Source organism: Rousettus aegyptiacus, unplaced genomic scaffold (assembly GCF_014176215.1).
Source record: "Rousettus aegyptiacus isolate mRouAeg1 unplaced genomic scaffold, mRouAeg1.p scaffold_m13_p_5, whole genome shotgun sequence".
In the NCBI taxonomy this organism is placed as follows: Eukaryota; Metazoa; Chordata; class Mammalia; order Chiroptera; family Pteropodidae; genus Rousettus; species Rousettus aegyptiacus.
Genome location: NW_023416308.1, coordinates 31,803,736 through 31,828,989, shown reverse-complemented (window position 1 = coordinate 31,828,989; position 25,254 = coordinate 31,803,736). Strand labels below are relative to the sequence as shown.

At 34.3% G+C, this 25,254-nt stretch overlaps 1 protein-coding gene across 10 annotated transcripts in view; it reads right to left on the bottom strand.

Annotated features, from left to right (window-relative positions):
* The window catches only part of OPCML (opioid binding protein/cell adhesion molecule like), a 1,143,910-nt gene that overhangs the window by 188,298 nt on the left and 930,358 nt on the right, over positions 1–25,254 (bottom strand). For all 10 annotated transcript variants that reach the window (XM_036221180.1, XM_036221179.1, XM_016137940.2 and 7 more), the window contains one exon: positions 21,585–21,710. In XM_036221180.1, coding sequence (XP_036077073.1) covers positions 21,585–21,710 — 126 coding nt within the window. The remainder of the gene's footprint in view (positions 1–21,584; positions 21,711–25,254) is intronic.

Below are 25,254 nucleotides of genomic sequence, written 5' to 3'. Positions count from 1 at the left end.
TTAACCAGATATAATACTACTTATAAGGGAAATGGAATTGGATTAAGTAAAGAGAGACATTTTTAAATCATGACATAACTTACCTTTATGAAACAAGAACTACAAAGGAGGCAAGAAGAAAGTATACACCCTGTTCCTATCTTTCTCCTTACTCAGGTAATATCTTCAACTACAAGAACTAACACAATGAATGGATGCATTAGTTAGCTGTCTATTGCTCAAAAGCACATTATCTTAAAACTTGCTGTCTTACAAAAATAAATATGTATTATCATATATCACTGGTGTAAGTTAAGAAATTGGTAACTGCTTAGCTGGGTGGTTCTAGCTCAGGGTTTTTCATAGGGGTGTAGCCAAGATATTATTTGGGGCTACAATCTTTTAAGACTTGACTCAGGCTGGAAGATTCACTGACCCTTGACTCAGATTCACAATTATTTATTTTCTGCTAGAGATGTCTTTATCACTGTCCTTTCAGCAAACTGGACTTCTTTCTTTAAAAACAAAAACTGCAAATTTAGCATTATTCTAGCATACATTGAACACAGTACAAGTTTATCTTAAATTCATCTCTTCATCTCAAACACATGCACATGTACACTTGAATTGGTAATCACAATAATCAATCAACCCCAAATACATGTGCAGCCACTACTCTTACCAAACAAGACTCTCTTCCAACCTTCTAAAAAAATAAAAAAATGATGCTAGAGGTGTTAATTATTATATGAGTGCTACTAAAATTTTATTAAACTATTCATGGAGTTTTAATTCTTCATTTCAAAAATGATGGTAGTATCTACTTGGCGTGTGTGCGATACAGATTAAAATAAAGTAGTAATGTATGTTTAGCACAGCACCTGCCACAGAGGTCTACTTAGTACATATTTTCCTTTTCAGTTACACAGACCTTGTTTAGATTTGTAATCAAGAAAAATATAAGATTCCAAAAGTTTACCTTATAAAACACACCTCATTGGAACTAGTTACAGCTACCATGCAGACGTAAGCGGAAAGGCATGGTCTAGTCTTTTCTATTTATATATGTCCTATTCCACACTAGCACAGATGTTTGTTCAATGTAAGCACTCAACGAATATTTTCAGATTCATGATTTAGTAATAGTGTAGCCGTGAACACTTGTGCTAAGATTCTAAGATGCAGTCTCTGACTTTTAAGAGCCTTGAGCCCATAGGGACAGAGAGTTGGTGTGTTTGACTAGGTTTCCTTCATTGTTTCCTGAATGTTGAAGAAAATACCAACTTGGACTCCATGGAGAAACTTCATTGACCAGGCATGATTTTCCATGAGTTTTTAAGTAAAGAAAAAATATACATTTAAGCAAAGATAGGATGAAAGCTTGTTCCAAGAAAATGCCTAAGATGAGAGTCTGGGTATGTACAGTAGTCAGTCCCCCTAACCCACAGCTTAGCCTTCCACAGTTGCAGTTATGGTCAGATTTGGTCTACCAACGTCTGAAAATATTAAATGGAAAATTCCAGAAATGACAATTAATGTTTTAAATTGCATGTCATACTGAGTAGAGTGATAAAATTTTGTGCTGCTCCATTCCATTCTGCCTGGGATGTGAATCACCCCTTTGTCCATGCTTTATGCACACCTGCTCTATAGTCATTCAATAGCCATCTGGGCTATCAGCTTGACCATCTGTGGCATCACAGTGCTTCTGTTCAAGTGACCCTTATTTTTCTTAAAAATGGCCCCAAAGCACATTTAGATATGCCAAAGAGGAGTCAATAACGTGTTTCCTTTAAGTAAAAAAGGTGAAAGTTCTCAACTGAATTAGGTATTGTATCATCTCACATCATCACAAGAAGGGTGAGTTCAGTACAATAAACTTAAGAGACAGGGAGTGAGAGAGAGAGAGAGAGAGAGAGAGAGGTGTGAAATTCACATAACTTTTATTATTGCATATTGTTATAATTGTTCTATTTTATCATTGTTTTGTTAATATGTTACTGTACATAATTTATAAATTAAATTTTACCATAGGTATGTATGTACAGGGAAAAAAAACATAGTACATATATAGGGTTCACTACTATCTAGTTTCAGGCATCCATTGGGAAACATACCCATTGTGAATAATGGAGGATTACTGTACATAGGAAAAGACAAATTAAAGAATTTAATGAGAGAGAGAGAGCAAGATGATTGATGTGAATGTATAGCAAACATGTGTATAATTAAGTTTTCTCAGAACAAACTACTCAGAACCAATAATCAGGTATTTAATAGATATTTTCTTGTGCTGAAGAAAAGCTTGTGTGTGCATAATAATGGGATCATAAGAGGTACAAATTCTGTATCAACAACAATAACACATTAAAATAAATCAGTTATAAGAGACACTTCCACACCTCCAGAAAAAGTTTTAAACCCAAATATAAAGAAAAGAATATCTTCATACCTTTATACAGTAAGTGAATTATACATAAAATCATATAAATGAGAACATAGACACTAGAGTACTCTGATTTTTCATTAAATGCCAAATATAAGGGAGTAGCAACTACAGGATTTTTGAGGCTAAAGATTGTGACCTTTGAATTTTATACTCAGGAAAGATGCCAAGCATACTGGGTGGCACAAAAAGATTTCTCTAGGTATACACTCCTGAGCAATAGTAGCTGTGTTGTTTATTGTAATTCCAGCACTTACCACAGCTATTGTTACAAAACAGATTTTCAATAAATATTTATCATGTGAAAGAAGAAATATGCTAAGAATCAGAAAATACAGTACTCACTCACCTCCCTGGAAAATTTTTGAAGAATATTCCAAACAACAAAGAGGAAACAAAAGAAAAAGCTAATGAATGAATGGCACCTATGAGTAATTTGTGAAAGACCTAAAGGGGAACTGATTCAAAGAGATGAGGCAAAGAAATTGTTATAAATCTGATGATTAAGCTAAACGAATGTACAAATATTTCAGTATATAATCTTGAATTACAAATTCAAAATGTGATTTTGGTGAGACACACGAGTGTTAAGGTAGGAATGAGGATGGGAGGCCATTGCAATTTTTGTCTTAAATAGGTGCACATAAAACACATTATTCTCAGTTTGAATAGGTTAAAAATATTTTGGGAAACTTAAATGAAAGTATCAGTATGAATAAAAACATGATATATTCATTTTTAAAAACTAAAGATGGTAAAAGCAAATAAAAATGTTTTTCAAATAGCACAAGGTATAAAACATGAAGGCTACTAGACAGAACAAAAGCAGAAAACAAAAAGATGACAAGGAGCAAATACATAATACATTTCTGTGAGTTAAACTCCCCATTAAAAAGAAAGAGAAGCTCAGATTGAATTAAAAAGAAAAAGAAAAAAAAGATTATATTTATGTTATGTTTACAAAAGATACATCTAAATCAAAATAATACGATTATTTTTAAGTTATGCAAATGTATTTTTAGTATTAACAAAATCAACGCAGGAAATACAATATTCATGTCAGATAAAGTTAAATGCAAAACTTAACCCATTAAATTGTTAAAAAGTGTCATTTATATTGATAAAGGAAACTATTCGTAGTCAAGCTATAATTATTTTTAAACTTTATGCATAAAATATATAAAGCAAAATGTGTTAAAATTGCATAAAAACATTATCTTAAAATCTGGTATTATTTACTTTTGGTTTCATAAAGTTTGAGGAAACAAATGATGCAATATGGCTTTATACAATCTGAATGACAGAATTATCTATGTGTCACTATATATGTATAATATTTATCCTATACTGTATATGGTATTAACTAATATATACATTGTATATGTTTTATATAATACCTATTATTGTTTACTCATACATTAACATAAATATTTATAAACTTGACTGCCATGAAACACTTATCAAAATTGATCATATGAATTTCCAAAATTAATTCAAGAGGTAAAATTCTGAATCAACAATAATATGTTAGAAAAAATTGCCAAAGAACTATTCACAAATTAGGCTTATATCTGAATAAAGTTTAAATTTTTATCAAGCATGTAAGGAATATAAATTCTTTATTCAATTAAAAATAATCCAGAGTACACAAAGATGGAAAGTCTACCAATTCATTTAGCTGTGATAGTATGAATAATACTTATGGACAATTTTCCTAAATAAGTGGTAAATTACAGACATTCCTATTTTACAATCAATGCTAAACCAGTAAATAAAATACTGATAAATGAAATATTACAACATTATAAAATATATCATTATTTATATACACACTGATCAAAGAAAAATACATATAATTATTTCTATAAGTTGTCATAAAAATGATTCGATAAAACTTATCCTTGTGTAAACTAAACATTTTTACTGGAATAGAAAGAGGAGAATTCTTTAATATGGTAAGGAGGCTCTCTGATGTCAGCATTATGCTTAGTAGAAAAGCACTAGAACTATTTTGATTATAAAGACGAAAAAGAAAGACATCTATTAACCATTATTATTATTAAGTATCAATTTGGAATACCAATAATACCAATTACACTCACACTCTGAAAATAAATTAGGAAAAAACATTTTCTAGCTAATTTTATAAGGACCTGATTACACTGAATACCAAAACCAGACAATAATATTACAGACCACCAACCCTCAATAACACAGATGTAAAATTCTTAATAAAATATCAACAAATTTAGTTCAGTAATATTTTAAAAATGATAAATAGTATAACCACATTAGATTTATTGTCAGAATGCAAGATTGGTTTAGCATTAGAAATAATTTAGTATAATTTATTATATGATCATTTCAGTAGACGCCAAACAAAACATTTGAATAAATTCAATATCCATTCACACACAATACAAAACAAAGCTAAACTAAACTAAAAACTTTTAGCAACTAGGAATAGATGATATCATCATTAATCTGATAAAAGCCATTTATGAAAAACATACAGATAACATTATACTTAAGGGGGAAAGTAAAATATTTTTCTTCTAATCAAGAACGAGGATGTCAGCTATTATTATTTATATTAAACATTATATTGGTAAGGAACTTAGTACAGTAAGGCAAAAAAATAAATAAGGTGCACTGATTGCTTAGAAAAAAGTAAAACTGTATTTACAGAAGACATAATCATTCATGTAAAAAATCTTAAGTAAGCTGAAAAAACTAATGAATAAATTTAGCATTGGGATGGAAGATCAATATACAAAAATCATTTGTATTTCTATAGTTTTCAATGAGCAATTGAAATAAAAAAATACCCTTTACGATAGCATTTCAAACATAAAATAGATTGGAACTATACAATGAAAGCTATAAAACATTACTGAAATAGCTGAACAAGACCTAAATAAATGGAAGGATTCATTTTATGGATTAGAAAATCAATACTGTTAAGATATCAATTGTTCCCAAATTGATATATAATTTCAATGTTTTCTAGTCGATATTCTGGCAAACTTTTTTTTAGTATGTATTGTCAAGCTGATTCTAAAATATATAAAAATACAAAAGACATAGGTTGGTCAGTCTCTTGAAAAAAAAGTTGGTGACTTATATTATCTGATTTTAAGACTTATTCTAAAGCTATGTGATCAAAATAGTATGGTATGGCATAAAGGTAGACATATAGATTAATAGAAAAAAAAATAGAGTCCAGAAAGAGACTCAATTAATGGGTCTCTTGACAAAGAAACCAGGGTAATTAATTAGGCAAAGAATAGTGTTTTTAACAAATGGCGTTGGATTAACAGGATAGCCATATAGAAAAAAATGAATCTTATTTTTTGAGATTAGACCTCCCACCAAGCATGTAACTATGTGGATCTTTTACCTAAAAAATAAATTAAAAAATAATTTGAAAGTGCTAGATCTTCCAGAATAAAACACAGGAAATAACATTTGTTACATCTTGTTTTTTAAACTAAGACCTAAAAAACTAGAACTATAAAATAAAATATTAATAAATTGGATGTCATCAAAAATACAAACTATGGCTCTTTGAGAAGCATCATTAAGAAAATAAGAAGGAAAGCCACCGGCTGAGAGAATGTGTTTTCAATACATATGTTTGACATAAGACTTGTATCTATAATACAATTATCGCTATTACAACACAATAATTGGGAAATAAATAACCTAAATAAAAATAGTAAAAAATTTCAAGCAACACTTCATAAAAGAAGATATATAAATAGTCAAAAAGCACATGAAAATGTTCTCAATTGAAATGCAACTTAAAATCAGAATGTATTTTACTCAATATGCTGATTAGAAGAGATAATATTTAAAAGACAATATCATGTGTTAGCAAGCAGTAATGCCTATATGATATTGATAGGAATGTAATATTTTACAAACACTTTGAAAAATAGTTTCCATAATTTCTTATAAAGTATAAGCCTATTCCATTTCTAGATATTAATCCAAGAAAGAAGAAAATATATGTCCATGAGAAAAATTTGTATATAAATGTTCATAGCAGCTTTACTCATAATAGTCAAAAAGTAAAAACAAATGCCCATCATCTGGCAAATGAGTAAACAAATATTGGTGTGTACATATAATGAAATACCACTCAGCAATAAATAGGAAAGACCTACATACAATGTGAATGAAACTGAAAAGCTGAACGAAGAAAGCCAGAAAAAAAAAGTACATACTTTACAATTATATAAATTTTATATTTTTTCTAGAATAAAAATAAGTTGTATATATAAGTGTATTTTTAAAAAGTCTAATATATAATAGTATAAAACAGATCAGTGTTTGTCTCAAGTCAGGAGTGAGAATAAAGATTTTGGGTATGAAAACAAAAAAAAATTTGTTGACAATAAAGTGCTAATGTGTTATACCTTAATCAGGGCAGTGGTTTTAAAGATGTACAAATTTGTCAAAACTTACCAACCATGGATGGATCTTGAGGCCATCATGCTAAGTAAAATTAGACAAAGAAAGACAAATACTGTATGATCTCATATGTGGAATAAAAAAAAAATCTGATAGAGATAAAATTTGTGGTTGCTGGAGGCAGGTGTTAAGGGGTAGGAAAATTGGGGAAGGGTGGTCAAAGGTACAAACTACCCGTTATAAGATAAATGATAAATAAGTACTAGGGATATAATGCAGGGATGTGATGACTATGGTCAAGAGTGTGTTATGGTATATTTGAGAGTTGCTACAAGGGTAGATCCTAAAAGTTTATAAAAGAAAACAATTCTTTGTAACTATATGAGGTCATGGATATTAACTAAACTTATCGTGGTGATCTTTTTGCAGCATATGCATATTAAGTCATTATGCAGTACACCTTAAAACTTATACAGTATTATATGTCAATCATATGTCAATAAAACTGGAAGAAAAAACTCACCAGGATGTACTTAAAGTGGGTATATTTTATTTTATGTAAATTATAACTATACAAAAATTGATATTATAAAAGGCCTATGTCTTACCTTGTATTCACTATTTAGCAGTTCATGATTTGTTTCCGATTTTCTATGTAAACCACAGCTAACATCTGTTTCATGGGAATAAAAATATGTATAACAAAGTACAGATGTTTCTTGGTTCTTAGGCTTCATGTTGATCAAGATAATGTGTAGAGCTGCAGATAAAAGCATTAAGAAGCTAAACTGATTTACTTTAGAAAGCTAAGAATATTACTATTGAAAGAAGAGATTAGATACATAGTTTAGGTGAGAAAGTAGATATCTGGATCACCTAGAGTTTTCACGGGTTGAAATATAAAGAAAAGATTGGTAAAAAGTATAATTTGACTGCTTTACTATCAGTTATGTAACACATGTTCAGGTCACTTTGAAACATTGTTGTAAAGATTTAGCTTACATTAAAACACTTTTCTTTTCCCTCAGTATAATTAAACGTGCTTCTTTGTACTGCAATGCTATAGTTGCACCAGCTATACGTGGCCCAAAAATTTTATTTAGGTCACAACAATTTCGCACTGTATGCTCCAACAACACTAAACTGCTTCTATAGTCCAATTATACCATGTTGCTTCTCATTTCCATGCCTTTCATTCCCATGTTTGTCTCCTCTTCCCCTTCACTTCATTCATAAGATTCCCTTTCCTTTGACTAACTCTTAAGCAATTTTTAAGGGCCATTTTAATAGTCACCTCTTTCAGGAAGCCATCCTTTATTCTCCCATATTTCCCAGTTGGAGTTAAATATTCTCTCTTGCACAATGCTTTGAATGTTTCAGTAATGCCATTATCACATTGTGCTATACTTACACGTTACTATACCTGTGTCTTTCACTAAATGGGAGTTCTTTGAGAAAAGGTATAATATTATTTATCTTTCTAACCACAGTATCAAATGTAGTACCTGCTATATAATAGGTACTCACCAGTTCTTTCTTGGATGATTGAATGAGTCAATGAATAAATAATTGAAAGAATGTTGTTTCAGCTGTAATCAGTTTAACCAGTCTAGGTTTCTGTTTCTTTATAAATTGTGTATGCTAGTTCCTCCTATTCTATTCTATTCTATTCTATTCTATTCTATTCTATTCTATTCTATTCTATTCTATTCTATTCTATTCCATTCCATTCCATTCCATTCCATTCCATTCCATTCCATTCTATTCCATTCCATTCCATTCCATTCTATCCTTCTGTCTGCATCTGACAGAGTTTCGAGATGGCTAAGTGAGATTAAGTAAAAGTGGCAAGTGAAAGACAATACATTTAAGGTATGATTTCTATGATAACAATGATGACAATGATGACAATGACATTAGACTGAAACTTGTAGTCAAAGCATGCAAACAATAATCAGAAATTCAGGGAGTCCAGCAAAAAAATGGAAGCCTTGGCAGTTACCAAGTTTCAAAAATAGCCACTGGGAAGTCTCTGAGTCAAAGTTTGAAGGATCGATAGCTCTTAAGAATGAAGGCAGGTGAGGTTTGAGTGCATGGGCCACATGATGTGAGGCAGCTACAGCACGAGACAGAGATATGCAGGCCAGAGCAGTACCTCAGCACAGATGCTGTCTTTTTGTCCTCTTTGCAGAAAGCTGCTAGAAACTGGAGGTCTCAGAATCTCAGGAGTGGAATTTCAGCTAGAGGCAACACCTGAGGCTTCTAGGTATATTACACCTTAGGCACAAGAAATGCTAGGCATACAGGAGATTCTTAGACTATGATTCAAAGTGTTATGGCCAAACTGCCTCTGCACTAACTGCTTTCACACCCTCTGGGACACAAACTGCTGCCGAAAAGATATCTAAAGTGTCGTGGGAAGTTGGGAGATGAGTCAGGAGCAAAAATAGAAGGATTTTGGGGAGGGGAGGGTATAAGAAGTGGGTCTGGTTACAGCCTGGCCTGGGAAGACAAAGCTCCAAATATCTTGCCCTGTGATGATCCAGAGCTCCCTGCAGCCCATGACACTGAAAAAAAAAAGGCTCATTTCTTCATTAGCACTGCTGGCAACATCCTTACTGCCCATAAGGGAGACAAACCCTTTCACTGCAGATGTAATTACTGCATCCGGTTCCAATTGTGCAGGGACAAATAAGCACAGGCTCAGTGGAGCAGGAGGAGGCCCTAGAGAGGCCTGAGATGAAAGTGTTTATGGATGGCAATGATGTGAAGAGTGGAGGTGAGCTGAGTAAAGCTTGTGGGGAAAGAAAGAGAACTAGGAAAACAGAGTTCTGGTTATATCAGTTCCCTACTAAACATTTCTCTTAGGAGCAAAATCATCCAGAGTATCATTAAAAACAAACTATTTCTAGCACCCTAGGGGGTTACTCTCACCAGTAAGTGATTGCAGAGTGGGGAAACTGTTGATAGTATAAGGAAAAAAATAAGGCAAAGGCATAAAAAGGAAAAACAAAAATAAAAGGCAGAAAAGACTTCAGTGATTGCCTCCTTGAATAATGAGGCTTTGCAGGAGGGAAATGGAGTGGGTACCCCTTGGGCTATGCTTCCCTTGTTCCACTGGAGATCAAATTTCCTCATCTCCTCACTCCACTCCAGTTCTTGTTTGTGTGTGAGTCAATCACAGCCTTCCAGCTGTGAAGCCCAGATTCAAATGGACCATCAACTATTTTTGCTTAATGAGATCAGTTCCCCTTGATCCTTCCTACTTACGTCCAGTGGAGTTTCCCTCTCAGAAGTGGGAACATTCATAAAATTGGAGGGCCCCCACTCCAATTAAAATCCTCTAAGCAACTGCCTGTTTCCTGTTCCTCTCCCTCCCTCCTCTGAATTTCACATGAAGAGAACAGCTAATGCAGCATGGTCTCTACCTTTAAACTAGTGAGGAAATAATCCCCCTCCCCCACACAGACTACCACCATTTCTATATAGTCATATTTCTGTCTGTCATGTTAGAGCTATGACCCAGCTCTGAGGAAGAAGACAGGAAGAAAAGAGCCTACGGAGACAGAGATAAAATCATAATGTCACTCATTCGATCTGTCCAGACTGAACTGTATGTGTTAAGACAAGTCATCCCAACACTTGGTTATTAAGCCAGTGAGTTTTCCAGCACAGTCATAGGTTTTCCGCAAGGACATGACTGGTCAGGAATTGAAGAACTTCCCTATCACAGATCACTACCATCAGGAGACCTAGGCTGGTGGGATCCTCACTACTGGTTTAAAATGTGATATAAATAAAACCTCAGTAGTAAGAATATCTTGTAGCCAGTACAGCATTCGAATTTTAGACAAGGATAGGCTAGAATAGATAATGGAGGAAAAGGAAGAAAACCACTGGAGAAAGAAGACAGCAAGCTCCTGCTACCTAATACAGGTCAAACTTAAATGCCTTTCACAAACAGCCTTCATTTTTTGTATCAAAATTCTTCTTTGTCATATAAATAGTGCTTCCTAGATCTAGGGACTAGCCTAGTCAGATCCCTATTGCCATCTTTTTTTTTTTTCCTCTGGCTTCTATAAAATAGGTATAGGATTGATAATTAAGCATGCATTCATTCAATAGTTACTTTTTGATCAACTTTGAAGTGCAAGGCATTCTTTGTGCTAGGTGCTAAAGAATATCACAAATGTGTAAGCCCAACACCTAGTATCAAATAGCCTATCAAATACAGGGAATGGTGAAAGGTTGTCTCTGGCCAGGGCAAAGCACATCATCACAAGGAAAAGTTTGTGAATTAGTGAGTCACTTAATTAAGACAAACCATATGTTTGCCTTCAGAGCAGGAGAGCTCAGGAGAATGTAGGCTGGATTTATGTCACTCATTGTATCCTGAATGCCTCTACTGTGATAGGCACCCTTAATACACCCTATGATAACCTGAATAAATATTCCACATTTGAATGTACAGAGGTGGTGATGATTTCCTGGTGTGAATTGCTGCCTAACTCAGAGCTAGAGTCCATGTTTCTGTCTTCACCTGATCCTAGCTGATTTTGATATAGCAATCTCCCTACCCTCTGAGCATCTTAGGCAACTCCTAAGGTCTTCTCCAACCCATGGTAGAGGAAGTCTTGAAAAGCTAATCAGGATCTCAGGCAGCCTCCTCTCTGTCTTATTTGTACATGAAAGAGGTGGCCACAAACACACAATGGCTATGCTTCGTCCACATGTGTCTCCCCCAGTCCACTCTAGGTGTAGAGGAAGGATTATGCTCTGTTCACCTCAGTTACATACTACGTTATGTATCACATGGTGAATTTAATCATATCGACTTTGACTGTAAGTGACAGTAACCTAATTTAAAATAGCTTGAGAAAGAAAAGGTGATTTTTAGAAACTTTTGTCCTAGAGTTATCGAGGTTCGTTAGAAAGAGATGTAAATAGCTGTGAAAAAGGAGTACCAAGGACTGCAGGTGTGCACAGCTGGCTCTGAAGTTCTTTTAAATCTACTATCAAGGGTGCTCATCCAGGAGGTAGGGGGGAAACCAACTTCTTTGAGGTTCCTTCAACATCTGGCCAGACAAAGGAGCTCAGTGTCTAAATTAAAGCATATTATCTCCAGAGGTGACTGTGGTATGTTCATGTGGATCCAAGCTGCTTATTATTTTTTATTGAAGCCTATGATTTTTGTTCAGCAGCAAAAGTCACCATGGACCCACTGCTGAGGTCATTTAGATCTACCCTATTTATAAAGCTGGTCTCAATTTTATCAGTGTCCAACTGATTTCAATAGCATAATTTGATATAGCAATTGCATAGAGAAGATTTTACAACAGACGGCAGGCAGCATTGGATGCCTTTTCAATTCTAATTTTGCTTTTGAGTTAGATTGACTTTTCACTTGCTATGATACATGCTAATATCCATTCTTATATTATAATCTAAAAAGTATTTGTAATACACACTATCAAATTCCATACTCTTTATCTCCATAAAGGGATCATATTATTAGTAACTCTTTTCTGGTTCATAGGTGGGGAAATTGAGACAGACGTTTAGTGATTTGCCAGATTTACATAGAGAAAGAGTAGATCAGAAATGAAATGTTCATGACAAATGAACATCTGATTTCCAAGCTCTCTAACTTATAACTTTCTTTGTAGTTTCTAGTGCTCTTAGAATAAAGACTGACTTTTTAAAAGGGCTGTGTGATCTGGCCCCTGAATACCCCATCTCAGCCCATTGTCTCTCCTTTTTTCTACATTCAAGAGAGAGTTCTCTTGCTTTTTGAAGCACCATGCCTCCTCTTACCTCATGACACTAGCACATGCTGTTTTCCCTGGCCTGGCCTGGGTGATTTCCACATTGCCCATCCCTAACACATATTCTTAGCCCTGCCCCTAGTTAAGTTTCTGTCTATCTTCACATGTTGTCCAGGCATCACTATCACAGGAAAGACTTACCTTAGACCACTTTGCAGTTCCCTGTTGCTGTCATAGCAGTCACTACATTTTGAAGTTACATATTCTTAGTAATCTGATTAATCACTCTATCCTTGACTAGACTATAGGCTCCATAAAGACAGACGTCATGTCTATTTTATAAGCTATTGTTGCTATGGGGCAAGCAAATATTCTTAATGTCTCAAATAAAGGAATAAATGAATGCAAAAGAGATAAATATTAGAGATGGACTCACAACAGATAACAGGCAGCATGTCCAATTCCAATTTCACATTTGAGTAAGTTGGACTTTTCACTTGGTACGAAACATGCTTATGTCCATTTTATTTTTATAATCTAAAAAGCCCAGTGAATAAGCTAAGCACTAGTACAATAAAAGCCAAAATTCCAGATGCCTCATTCCTGCTGTACATAGTTTCTCAGTGTGAGAACCACGTGTCCAAATATCATGATTGTTTGCTTTAAGGTGAGTTATTTCACCTTGATCTTTAGGAAGAGAACGTTAGGGTATTATCTAATTTTAAGGGGGGGGGGGGATTTCCCCTTTAAATGGAAGAGAGAGGGATGCTATCAAGGCATTATGGACTCATACATCTAGTGTTCCAAGGTAGAGTCCCCACTTTGGAGCCAGGATCAGGGATCTCAACTACAGCAACTACACAAAGATGCTGTCTGGCTGCATCTGTCTGCCAGGATAGCTCACTCTGCCCTCCCTCTGCTCATACAAAAGAACTTCAGTCTCCCAAGGAAGAGATTCTCAGGAATTTATGACTCAATCAACTTACCCAATAGGAGCATAAATAGGATTAGTTTTAATATTGTTAAGTTGCAAAAATACAGGCATATGTGCATGCCAAAGCGAAAATGTACGCAAGCAAAGGGGGAAAACATATGGGTACCCATATGGTGAAAAACGCATTGCTAGACCTTCATACACTTCTCATTTACAACAAGAACCAAAGTTAGTGAACATAAATTTTCTTTGCAAAAATGTGAGAGGAACAGCTTGTTTGCCTATAACTGTTCCACTGAGCAAGATATGTATAACCTTGATTTCTCATCTTAGACACCTCTTTCTCACACTCTGGGGATTAATTAGGCTCTAAACATGACTTCAGATTAGAAACAAGGATCCCGGCTGCCTTGGAGAGAGACAAAGAAGTAGTAGCATGACTGGATGATGCAGCAGATCAACTAATGGGCAATTCTTATTAGTAGCAGGAAACTTGTACCTGGGATGGCTTAGAAGAGAAATGAGGTTGGGAGGTCTCAGCGGGTTTATTTTAATTGAAGCAGAGAAACAACAGGGACCTATAGCAGACAATGGCATAAATGTGGTTTTCCTTTGGAGGCTGTGCTTTTCTTGGAACAATACTGAGTGGTAGCTAGAAAGGAGGGTAGGGTAGAGTTAGTGAGGGAAATGAAAAAGCACAGGTGATGTTCAAAGCTAGTGAGCACCCTTGGGTGCCCTAGGTAACAAGCATAATTTGATAAAATATATTATTTTATATGGTACTTGTCTCAACCTCAAGCCATGGGAGCTATCTTTGTGCAGTATAAAGAGCTCTAGACTTGAAAACAGGAAGTAGGTTCCTCTCCTAGTTCCACTACGTTAGTTAGCTGTGAGTCATTCACCATTACTTAACCTTTCCAAGTCTGTGTCCTTATCTGTGAAATAGGCAGAATATTCCTTCTCTGACCTATTTTAGAAAGTTGCTATAAACTCACTTGAAATGACACATGCGAAATATTGTATGAATAATAAATTCTTATATACGTATGTTATATGTAAAACACTACAGGTTCATTTTACTTATCATTCTTATATTTTTAATTATCGTTTGAAATAATTATTGATTCACAAAATTTGCAAGAGAGGTCCCAAGTACTCATCACCAGCTCCCTCAATGGTGATATCTTATACAACTAAAGTATACTATCAAAACCAGGTAATTGATATGAGTACAATGCAATTAATTATTTTATAGAGCTTAACTGATTTTACCAGTTTTTGCATGTACTCAGTTTTTGTTTTTTATGTATAATCCTATGACATTTCATCACACATATAGATTCATAGAACTACGAAAACAATCAAGATAGGAAATTATTACATCACTGCAAAGTGACTCCATCTTGCTGACCTTTTCCCTTTCTTGCCTCACCTCTGGCAACCACTAATCTGTTGTGCATCTTTATCATTGTTTCATTATGAGAAAGTTATAAAACTGGAATCATATAGTATGCAACCTTTTGAGATGGACTCTTTTCATTTGATGTAATGACATAAGGTCCATCCAAGTTTTGAGTGTTTTAATAGTTCATTCCTTTTTATTGATGCAAAGCATTTCATGATATGGATGCACCAGTTTGTTTAGCCAGTCATTCGTTGAAAGATATTTTGGGTTGTTTCCAAACTTAGCTATTACAAATAAAACTACTATGTTATTCCAAATTTTTAGGTGGACTGGAGAGACACTGAATCACTAATGAATGACCCAAGAAGTAAAAGACTGTCAAGAAGTAAAAGACAAAGGCAGAAGGAGAAATAGGCATAATAATTTAAAAGCCATAATAGAAAGCTTTAGTACTTTTCTCTCAGGCCTTCTGGGGCATTAAATAAGTTAGAACATATGAAGTGCAAAACAGGACTTGACACACAGGAAACACTCATCATAATACTATTATAACTGGTTTCCAGGCTCATTGTAAGCTATAAGGATTCTGAGAAGAAATTTAAAAACATGACACAACGGTAATTTATAAATAACTGTTGGACATGTTATATGTGTCCAGCACTATTACGTGCCTTCCATTTATTTTCTCTTTTCATCTTTAAAATAACCTGATGGAATTGGCATAAACAGTCCCATTTTGCAGTCTAAGAGGATGAGGATCAGGGAGACAAAGTGATTTTCCTGAAGTTATTCAGATTGTTAACTGCTAGGGCCAGATTTCAATCTCAGATCTCTAAGAATCAAAGTCCACATTCTATTTATGAGCTAGTGCTACCAGCCAAAGAAAATTGATACCTACACACAAGTGTATGCCAGTGAATCTTTTATTTGGAATGTTAAGGACTTGGGAATTTCTTTTAAGTTTTTCTTCTCAGAAATTTTTAGCATGAAAATAAGAGATGTAGTAGAAAAAGTCTTGCACCAGTACATTTTATAAACTGAACATTGAACAGAGTGAATAGAAGATGGAAAGACCTGCTCATTTAGATCAGATTCATTGATAATGATTTTGCAAGTATAAGCTATGTTAGCTTACCTTTCACTTATCTAAAAACCTTATATATCTAGAACAAAGCCAAACATTATTTCCCTTAAAACAACTATCATCAGTGCCATTTATCATATTTATAAAATCTCATGCCCTTTCCTTTAAAATGTTCTCCCCCACCATTAGGTTCTTATTAAAGGTTGGTTATATGGATTCTTGCTCATGACAAATTAGAAGTAAATAATCAGAAGAAATGTGGCTGCTAAAAGGCAGGTACACTGATTTTAGGAAGAATTGTCAATAGTTCAGTTGAAGAAAAGGAAGAAAAAATAGAGGAACTATAAAAGAAAACAGAACAAGAATTTAAATACTATTTTAGGTTCATATTCCTGGTTATCCCAGTTCCTAAATGCTGAGATACAAACAATTAATATGTGTAACGTTAGTGTTACATTATAAAGTTGTGGCTAAGTGACATTCACCATATTCACAGAAACAGAGGAGAATATAATACATTTAAAAAATATTTCCATTAAAAATGACTCAAGTCATTGCATAAAGTAGTCAACTTGGATTTCCTAGAAAATTCACTTCTGTGAAATAACTCATTTACTTGCTCTCTGAGGTATTACTGTATATGAGTAGATTGTAGGAGCAACTCAGTCACAGGTGAATAGCTGCTATCTTAAAATCTCCATGGAGAGGAAACAGAAAAGACTTTATTATTTTCCCCAAACATCTGGCCTTTCCAAATATGTCATTGAAAATGAGGTCAAGTGTGTATGGAATTATAGCAGATTATTGTGGAATAATAAGAAGGAAAGACAACCCTCTTTAGAACACAACAGTCTATTCCTCTACCATGCCTATCTTTGCAACTTTGTTTTTACATTATTTATGATTTTACACTTGTGTGTCTTCTTCTGCCCTTCGGTAAGGAAAAAAGAAAATAATTCTTTTTTCACAGCTATATTCCAAACACACTGGCCCCTTGCCAATGAACTTGGTCTGCCTGCTTTGAGGCAGTGGCCGGTGATTCCATCATTTTTCTAGTTCCTAAACTGTACATTATTTAGAACACATTTCTCTGTGCGTAAAGGATATTAAACAAGTGCCATGTTCTCCGTCAAATCTATATAATTATATTTTTTTTAAAAAGACATTCTCTGCTACTGAAAATAAATTAAACGTAACTTTTTTATATTTAAAGCTAAAGAATAAATGCAGTCAAATGCTCAATGGTTTGCATGTCAATTGCAAACCCCATGACTGTATGTTTACATAGCACTTTTCTTTGAGATGCTCACAATACTTAATAATAATGATCTTGTAAAAAACTCCTACTTTCCTCAGAAGTGAAGCAGATGCCCTCCAGGAATGCCTAGTTTCTGGGAATCCTAGCACATTCGTCAACACTGCAAAGGAAACTGGAGGTCTCCAGCCGCATAATCAGTCTGGAGATAGGAAATGCTCAGCAATCTTTAGATCTATATCTGGAATTTTCATGATTTTTAAAAAAACTTTCACTCTACCTTCATTATAAGGGCTTGTTTTTAGTTAGTGAGCTTGTTTTCAAGTGAAAATGAACTAAATAAAGCGAATTTACTTCAAAGGGGCTCCCAGGAAAGTGGCAATGATGGAAATATTTACATGATAGAAATTGGCAATTTTCCTCCCCTCAGCTCCAATCAGTTTTAAACATTTACCCATGCACTATGACCTAAAATCTTTCCTTTCTCAACTATTGTTTTACACAGTGATCATATTCTTGTATTTCAAGCTGTATTTCCTCCCTTTATTACATCTATTTACCTTTTATATTTCAGAAATTCTTCAGTTTCTGATCCACCAAAGCTTACCATTATGATTCTCTAGCATGATAATGGGTTTATTAATTCATTAGTCTTTACCTTTTTTCTATAATTTCTAGGAATTGGCAGCATATGCTTTGTCTTTTTAAATCATATCATTCCATTATTCTTAATCTTTAATTATCTGATTATTAAAATATTCTTTTTAATAAAAGTTTGTTTATTCATTTCTGTTATATAGATCCCCAAATTTAAACAACAGATTTCAATATTGCATTAGCATTTTGGGAACACAGCTGTCCAGTGAGCTAAGTTTTCCAATGTAATCCTATTCGAATTCAAAAGGAAATGTCATTGCAACTTGTATTTCTTATCCATGCATGGTGAACTAACCAGTAGATTGTTGTAAAAATGCTGTTTAATGTTCAAGTTTTATTGGATGCTCTTCTAAACCTTTAAAACTTACCAAAGTCTCCTAGACTCCAAGTGAGAAGAAGCAGTCTTCTAAAATAAATATTGGTAATCACTCACAGATGTAGCTTTTAAACTTACAAACCTTCCAGGTTCCAGTGATTTTCAAACTTGAGAAACATTGCTTTGAATTTAGATGCTTAAATGTCATTGGGGGTGGAGGGGTGGAGAGAATAAGGGGAAAAAAGACAGCAAAGTGAAGAATATAGCTATGAAAAAAAAAAAAGGCAACTTGAAAGTAGAACACAGCCTGGGAGATTTAAAGAGGAGAAGGATAATTTAAATTTAGAATTTTTCAAGCTTTTTTTGAAGCTGAATTGCAGCTATTACATTATATGAAAGGTGGAAATAAGGGATGAATCTCCCTTAAATAAAGACGGAAATCTTACCAGTGTATCATCATAAAAAATTGTTTAAAACATACCATGTCAAAATGCTTTTCAAAAGATTTCTAGGCTTAGAAAACTATGTATTCAGGATGAAATAAATGCATTCTGGGATCTTAACATTTATAAAGACTTACAAATATGAATAAATTGGTCTGAAGGTTAGACATATTTTTGTCTATAATGTAAATCCAAAATTCTCTCTGACTTTAAGCAAAATTCCCATGGCACTTATGTCTTTGGGAACACATACTATTCCTGTGTTTACATTAAAGGTGAGCTTTGTCATGTCCCTTAATAAGCCACCAAATAAGCATTATCTTACCCTATAACAAGTCAAAAGCTGAAATATGTATTCTCAATTTACATAAAGGAAATAAAACAATAAAAACTTAAACAATATTCTTAGTAACAAATCCACTCTCTCATTGGTAAGTGCTGCTAACATAATTTTGTTCAAAATTATGGGGGAAATTTCAGGTTGTTATTTGCAACAGTTTCATATTTATATTTATCAATTTTTATTGAGATTTAATTAACATACAAAAATGCACCTATTTTTATTGTACAGATAGATTAGTTTTGACTAACAAACATCAATGCTGTCACCAACCTATTCAAAATATAAAACATTTCTATCACCCTCCAAACTTTTCTGCACCACTTTGCAGCTAATTAAAAAAAAATAAATAAAACAAAAACAAAAACAAAAACCTACCCAAGGTAACTACTGGCTCAAATGTAGTCATTATAGATGAGTTTCCCCTGTTCTAAGACTTCATATAAATGAAATTATTTTCTATCTCACTTCTTTTGCCTCACATAGTGTTTTTGAGATCCAATCATCCATGTATCGATGGTTAATTCCTTTTAATTGCTGAGAAATCACCTATAAAAATATATCAATGTTTATCTATTTGTTGGTGGTTATTTAGGTTATTTCCAGTTTGAAGATATTGTAAACAAAGCTGCTATATAAACATTTCTGTACAATGTTTATTTATGTACATTAGTTTTCATTTATCTTTGTTAAATACCTAGGAGTAGAATTGCTGGGTCATATTCAAGTGCATGTTTAATTTTATCAAGAAGTGCCAAACTTTTTTCCATAGGCCTTATACTATTTTACAGTCTTACAGTGAATGTATAAGAGTTTCAGTAGCTCCACATCCTCATTAACACTTGATATTGTCAGTCTTTTTAATTTTTGGCATTCTTGCAGTTGTATAGATATATCTCATTATGGTTTGATTTTCATTTCTATAATAAAGATGTTAAAGATATTTTTATGTGTCTATTTTCCATTCATATATCTTCTATTGTGAATTGTCTAAATATTTTGTTTCCATGGGGTATGATTAGAATTATGTTGTAAATTTTTTTCATATAGCCCAGATATTAATTTTTTGTCAGAAATAAGTCAGGCAAATATTTTCTTCCAGTCTGTGGCTGTCTTTTCATTTATTCTTAATTATGTTTTTAATTTTGATGAAGCCTGTTATGGGTTGAATTGCAGCCCTCCTCCAAAAAATAAAAAAAATACTTTGAAGTCCTAACTCCCAGTGTCTCAGAATGTGACCTTATTTGGAAATAGGGTCTTTAGAGAGGTACTCAAGTTAAGTTGAGATCATAAGTGTGGGCCTAAATCCAATATATTTGGTGTCCCTATAAAAAGAAAATAAATGATAGAGAGATACACACAGGGAGAAGGCTATGTGAAGATGAGACAGAGTTTGGCGTGATGTATCTATATACCCGCAAACACCAAAGACTTCCAGTAAACCACTAAAAGCCAGTAGGAGGCATTGAACAGATTCTCCCTCATGGCGCTTAGAAAGAACCAACCATGCCTACACTTTTATCATGGACATCTAGCCTCTAGGACTATAAGAAAATTCATTTCTGTTGTTTAAGCCATGCAGCTTATGGTATTTTGTTATGGCAGCTGTAAAAATACAAAGCTTAATTTATCGATTTTTGTTTTTGTTGTACTTAGAGCTTTCTGAGTCCTAGCAAATCTTTGTCTATCTCAAGGTTATTAAAATTTATTTCTGTTTCATCTAGATCTACATTATTTTTATATCATACACAGGCATAGTCCACCCATTTTCCTCTTCACTGGGTTTCACGTTTGGATTTTCTAATGCCTTAAGGGAGCACTTATTTCTTGTATAATTTCTAGAATTAATCACGGTTTCTAGTAAAAGTTTTATATCAAATGGCTCTGTACCCATTTCTTCGATTTCAACTTGGAATCTTTTATTTCCAAAGGAATAAGGCCCTCCTTTTTTTTATTTCCCTTCTTATTAAGTTGGAGATGATTATATCTAATGTTTTAGTGCCAATCATCTGGGGCCCAGCATAGGCATGCCCAGGTGCATGCTGTCATTTCTATTATCCTTATTCTACTCAAGATGGATTATTTATGTACAAGTCAAACAGATGTGGCTCTGGGTAAATGTCCTAAAAGTACTGAGAAAGGATTCCCTTGGATATACAATAATACCAACATTTTCAATGGATATTCTAGTGTTCAAGCACTCTACTTCAAGAAAAGATAAACCACCAACTAACTCACACATCTCCATCTTGAAAAATTATCATCTTTGTTGAAAGTTATTCTTATGGTACCCCTGTTATTCACAGTTGGAAAATTAAAAGTATACTGAGGTTATAAAAAGGACTGAAAAAAACGATTCAGTAATTTTTTTTCTATAAATCTTTCTTTTGGAACATAATACTCATTGACTGATGTATGTGGTCTTTTCTTACATTACTATGTCATAATACAACATTGTTTTCTGATTCCTGAAGTTGTGTTGTACATTAAAATTAAGTTTTCAATATCCTAACTCTAAAGATGTCCTACAGGTAAATGCCTTACCCTTGACAGACAGGTGTCTCCATGTCACAGTTGGTTCTGGTCTGCCGATAGCAAGACACAACAGGGTCACACTGCTTCCCTCATTCACAGTGATATCTGAGGAGATATTCATGATCTGGGGAGGAACTGTAAAGAAACAGAGGAGAGAATAAATACATGTGAATAATTATTCGCACTTAAAAGGAGGCGTTAGCCTTTAAATATTCCTATGGCATATTTTTATGATCAATATTTTCTCAATAATAATTTTCAAAATTCTTGATTTGACAAGGATGTGGCCACTTATGCAACATTTCTAGTGTATTTACATCTTGTAGTAGAAGGCAGGTATGTGTGGGGTGGGGAGGAAGGACAGGAACTGAAGAGAAGGGCATTAATGTTTGTTGTTTAAAAGGCAAAACTGAAGGAAACCAGTTATACAATTTTTCTAACAGCTCCTATCTATCTACATGCTCATTCCTTTTGATGGAATTTCTGGCTTAACTAAATAGCCATGAGTAGCCCTCAGTTAAGCCCCTTTTCTCCCCCAGTGAAGTTAACAACACCAAGTTACCATTTCCTGAGCATTCCAGACCTCTTCAAGTTATTTGACCTTGCAGATTATTTCATCCTGCAGTTCTTTGCCCTCACATTCCTTCACCTGAAAATTTCTGCTTATCCCTTAAAACATGTCCATTAAAACTCAGCAGCATTTTCTCTGACTTGCTCATAGTTGCTTTCCTCTCTAGTTCATCCTGCTACTATTGTCACTATAAGATTATATTATAAAACATAGTTTTAATGGAATCATATTTCAGTGGTTAAGAGCAGGGCTCTAGAGCTCAACTCCTCACCCACTGAATGATCTGGGGCAAGGTAAACTGCCTTCACTTCTTCCAGCTTTGTTTTCCTCACCTATGAAATATAGCCAATAGTAGTAGCTAAACTCATTGTGTTGTGAAGTGTAATAAAACAATGGCTTAGTAGTGCCCCTGGTATAAAGGAAACACTCAAAATACATTAGCTGCTAAGATAAAAAAGATGAGAAAGATGACAACAATAACAATAACGTCTTTCACAATAACTGTTGTCCTCTCATGGGCCAAGTCCATGTCCATTTACCTTCAGCATTGCAAAGGCTGACATGATCCCTGGTCTTGCATTCTACCTTGTTCTACCTCCAGGCCTCATTCTTAGTTCAATTTGAAACTCAGCATTGAAAAAAAACCTTGATTCCCTCTCTATTTCGATTTTCCATCAAGATTGATTTCACCAGTTGCCAATGAACAATGGCAATAGTTTCTCACCTGAAACCTCCTACCTATTCTCTTTCCAGTTTAGGATCCCTTCAAACTATCCTCTCCAGGTGGCCGGAAGGATTGTTGTAGACAATAACCTAATCAAACTGCTCCCCTCTTTACTCTTTTAGTTCACCATGGCCCATCAGGTTACCTAAACTGTTTGCAGCCTAAACCCCAAGACACTGACAAGCCTCATCTCCAGGCACAGGCCTCACAAGCACAGCACATTGTAGTCACTGGACTCTGGTCTCCCTGGATCATAGCAAAAACATAAGCATTTCCATAGCGTTGCTTTTACTTGTCTTCTCTTCATTATCTACCTGAAAAGATATGACTCATCGTTGAAGCGACCTCAAAGGTCACCTCTCCTCTGCAATTTTCCTAACCTCTTCTCGAATCCTGAGAAGAGAATCACTCCTCTTTCCCATTGCATTTTGTCCAAACCCCCCTATGGGAGGGGCTTGAGCATGTTGTATTACAGGTGATTGTTTTATGCCTGTCTCTTTACCTAGGGAGTGATGTGCTTGAGAATAAGGATGGAAGCACATTAAAATCTATTTCCTTGGTGTCTGGCACAAGGCTGACAAGGGCACATGCTTAATTCTTCTTTGAAAGAAAGATCTAAAGAACAGATTGAATAAATCCAAAAACTAAGAGGGTGAAGCTTTTAATAGAGGTTTTCAGATACCTAAACCTTTCTTCCAAATTTTCTTTCAGATTCTCAAAATAAAAGGAAAGACAACAGAGAAAGGAGGCTCCACACTTATAGTACGCTGATTTATTCAAGCTGCCAGTTTAATTATAAATTATTAATTACCATACAGGTAGAGTGCTAGTAAATTCCAAACCACCCTGAGTGAGAGGCAAAGGAGAATTATAGCTCATGCTTGATTCAGACGACTGTGCAGCCTAGAGTTTTATGCTATCGAGACCTTAGAGGTAAGTCTTTTCAAGGAGAAGCCATAAGTAACTTGTAGAACATTTGAGTTCTTAAGGGAATCCACATTAGCAAATAAATAAAAATTTCCTAGCTTATAAATCTGCCATCTTTTGGATTGTATCTGCATTAGAAATTGCCCTGAAATTTCACTGCACATATTTTACCCTAATACACACTGGGAAAAACATAGTATACATTCTAACTATGCTACATCCTCTTGAGAAAACTGTATTACCTGTTTTTCAGTATTTTTTAGCTTGCTAAAAAATAGTTCATAGATTAGAAATGCCAATACTTTTTTTTTACTTGTATAAAGTAACTTCAGTGCACCTTCCAAAATATTCTCAGATAACATCTGCTTTAGCTGAATGTATTAGGCCATCTGAAGTTATCTTTCTCTAGACACAAGAGTCTCCCTGGTTGTAAGGTAGACACAGCTCTGGGAGGCAGGGGGCAGTTGGGGTAGGGGAGGGTAATTTAGTATATTTCAGCTATGATGCCCAGAAACAGATCTTTCCACACAAACCCCAATTCAGAACCATTAGTTTCATACATGTTATTTTTCATCTCATAGTTTGAGGGGTCCTGAATTAAGAGATATTTCATAGGTATTTAGCATGGCCTCCTCATTCCTCAGGTGCCAGGTCAGTGTCACCCACTAGAAGGGAGTTTCCTACAGTGGAATTGCAAAGGCTAATCCAAACATCCCCACTCTACCCCAGACAGTGCTTTCTGTAATCTTCTGCAAGTCCATAGCGTTATCTGTCATTTTCTCAAAGGAAGAAAGACAAAAGGAGTGGGTAGTAAAAAAGGAAGTGCAAACAATGAATTGAGAGAAAGAAAAGTTCTTACTATTCTCAATTATGGTATTGTTATTATTAATATGTAATATGTAATGATATGTATTACTTATTAATATGGAACTTACTTGTTCTCAAATTGCTTTCACATGCATTATCTCATGGTTTCCTCATGAATTATGAGATAAATAGAACAAATATTCTCATTATTAAAAATGAAGAAACTGAGATATAGGGAGGATTAGATAATTGCCCAAAATTACATGGTTAGCAAGTGGTAGAATCCTTTCATTACATTGTGCTGCCTCTTTGTTTAACTTCTTATCAAAGCCCCCAAACACAATATTTATATCTGCACGTTCTGTTTTCTCAGGTTGGATGTCCTCCCTGTGCATCTTCACTTACATGACCTACCAAAATGAACAGACCATCTCATTCCAGTTGGCTTCTCAGAGCACTGCATGCTATTGCCAGGAGAGAGTCCATTTTAGTTGTCCTTGTTTTTTCTAGGGCCACCTACTTGGCAAATATTGCTTGCCAAGGGAGGTGTTCGATACTTTTAATTTAATTTTAAATCTTGATCGAATTTGGCAATACTATTATGATGGTCCCCTTGTTTTCATGATAAAATTTTGAAGAAAAGAACACTT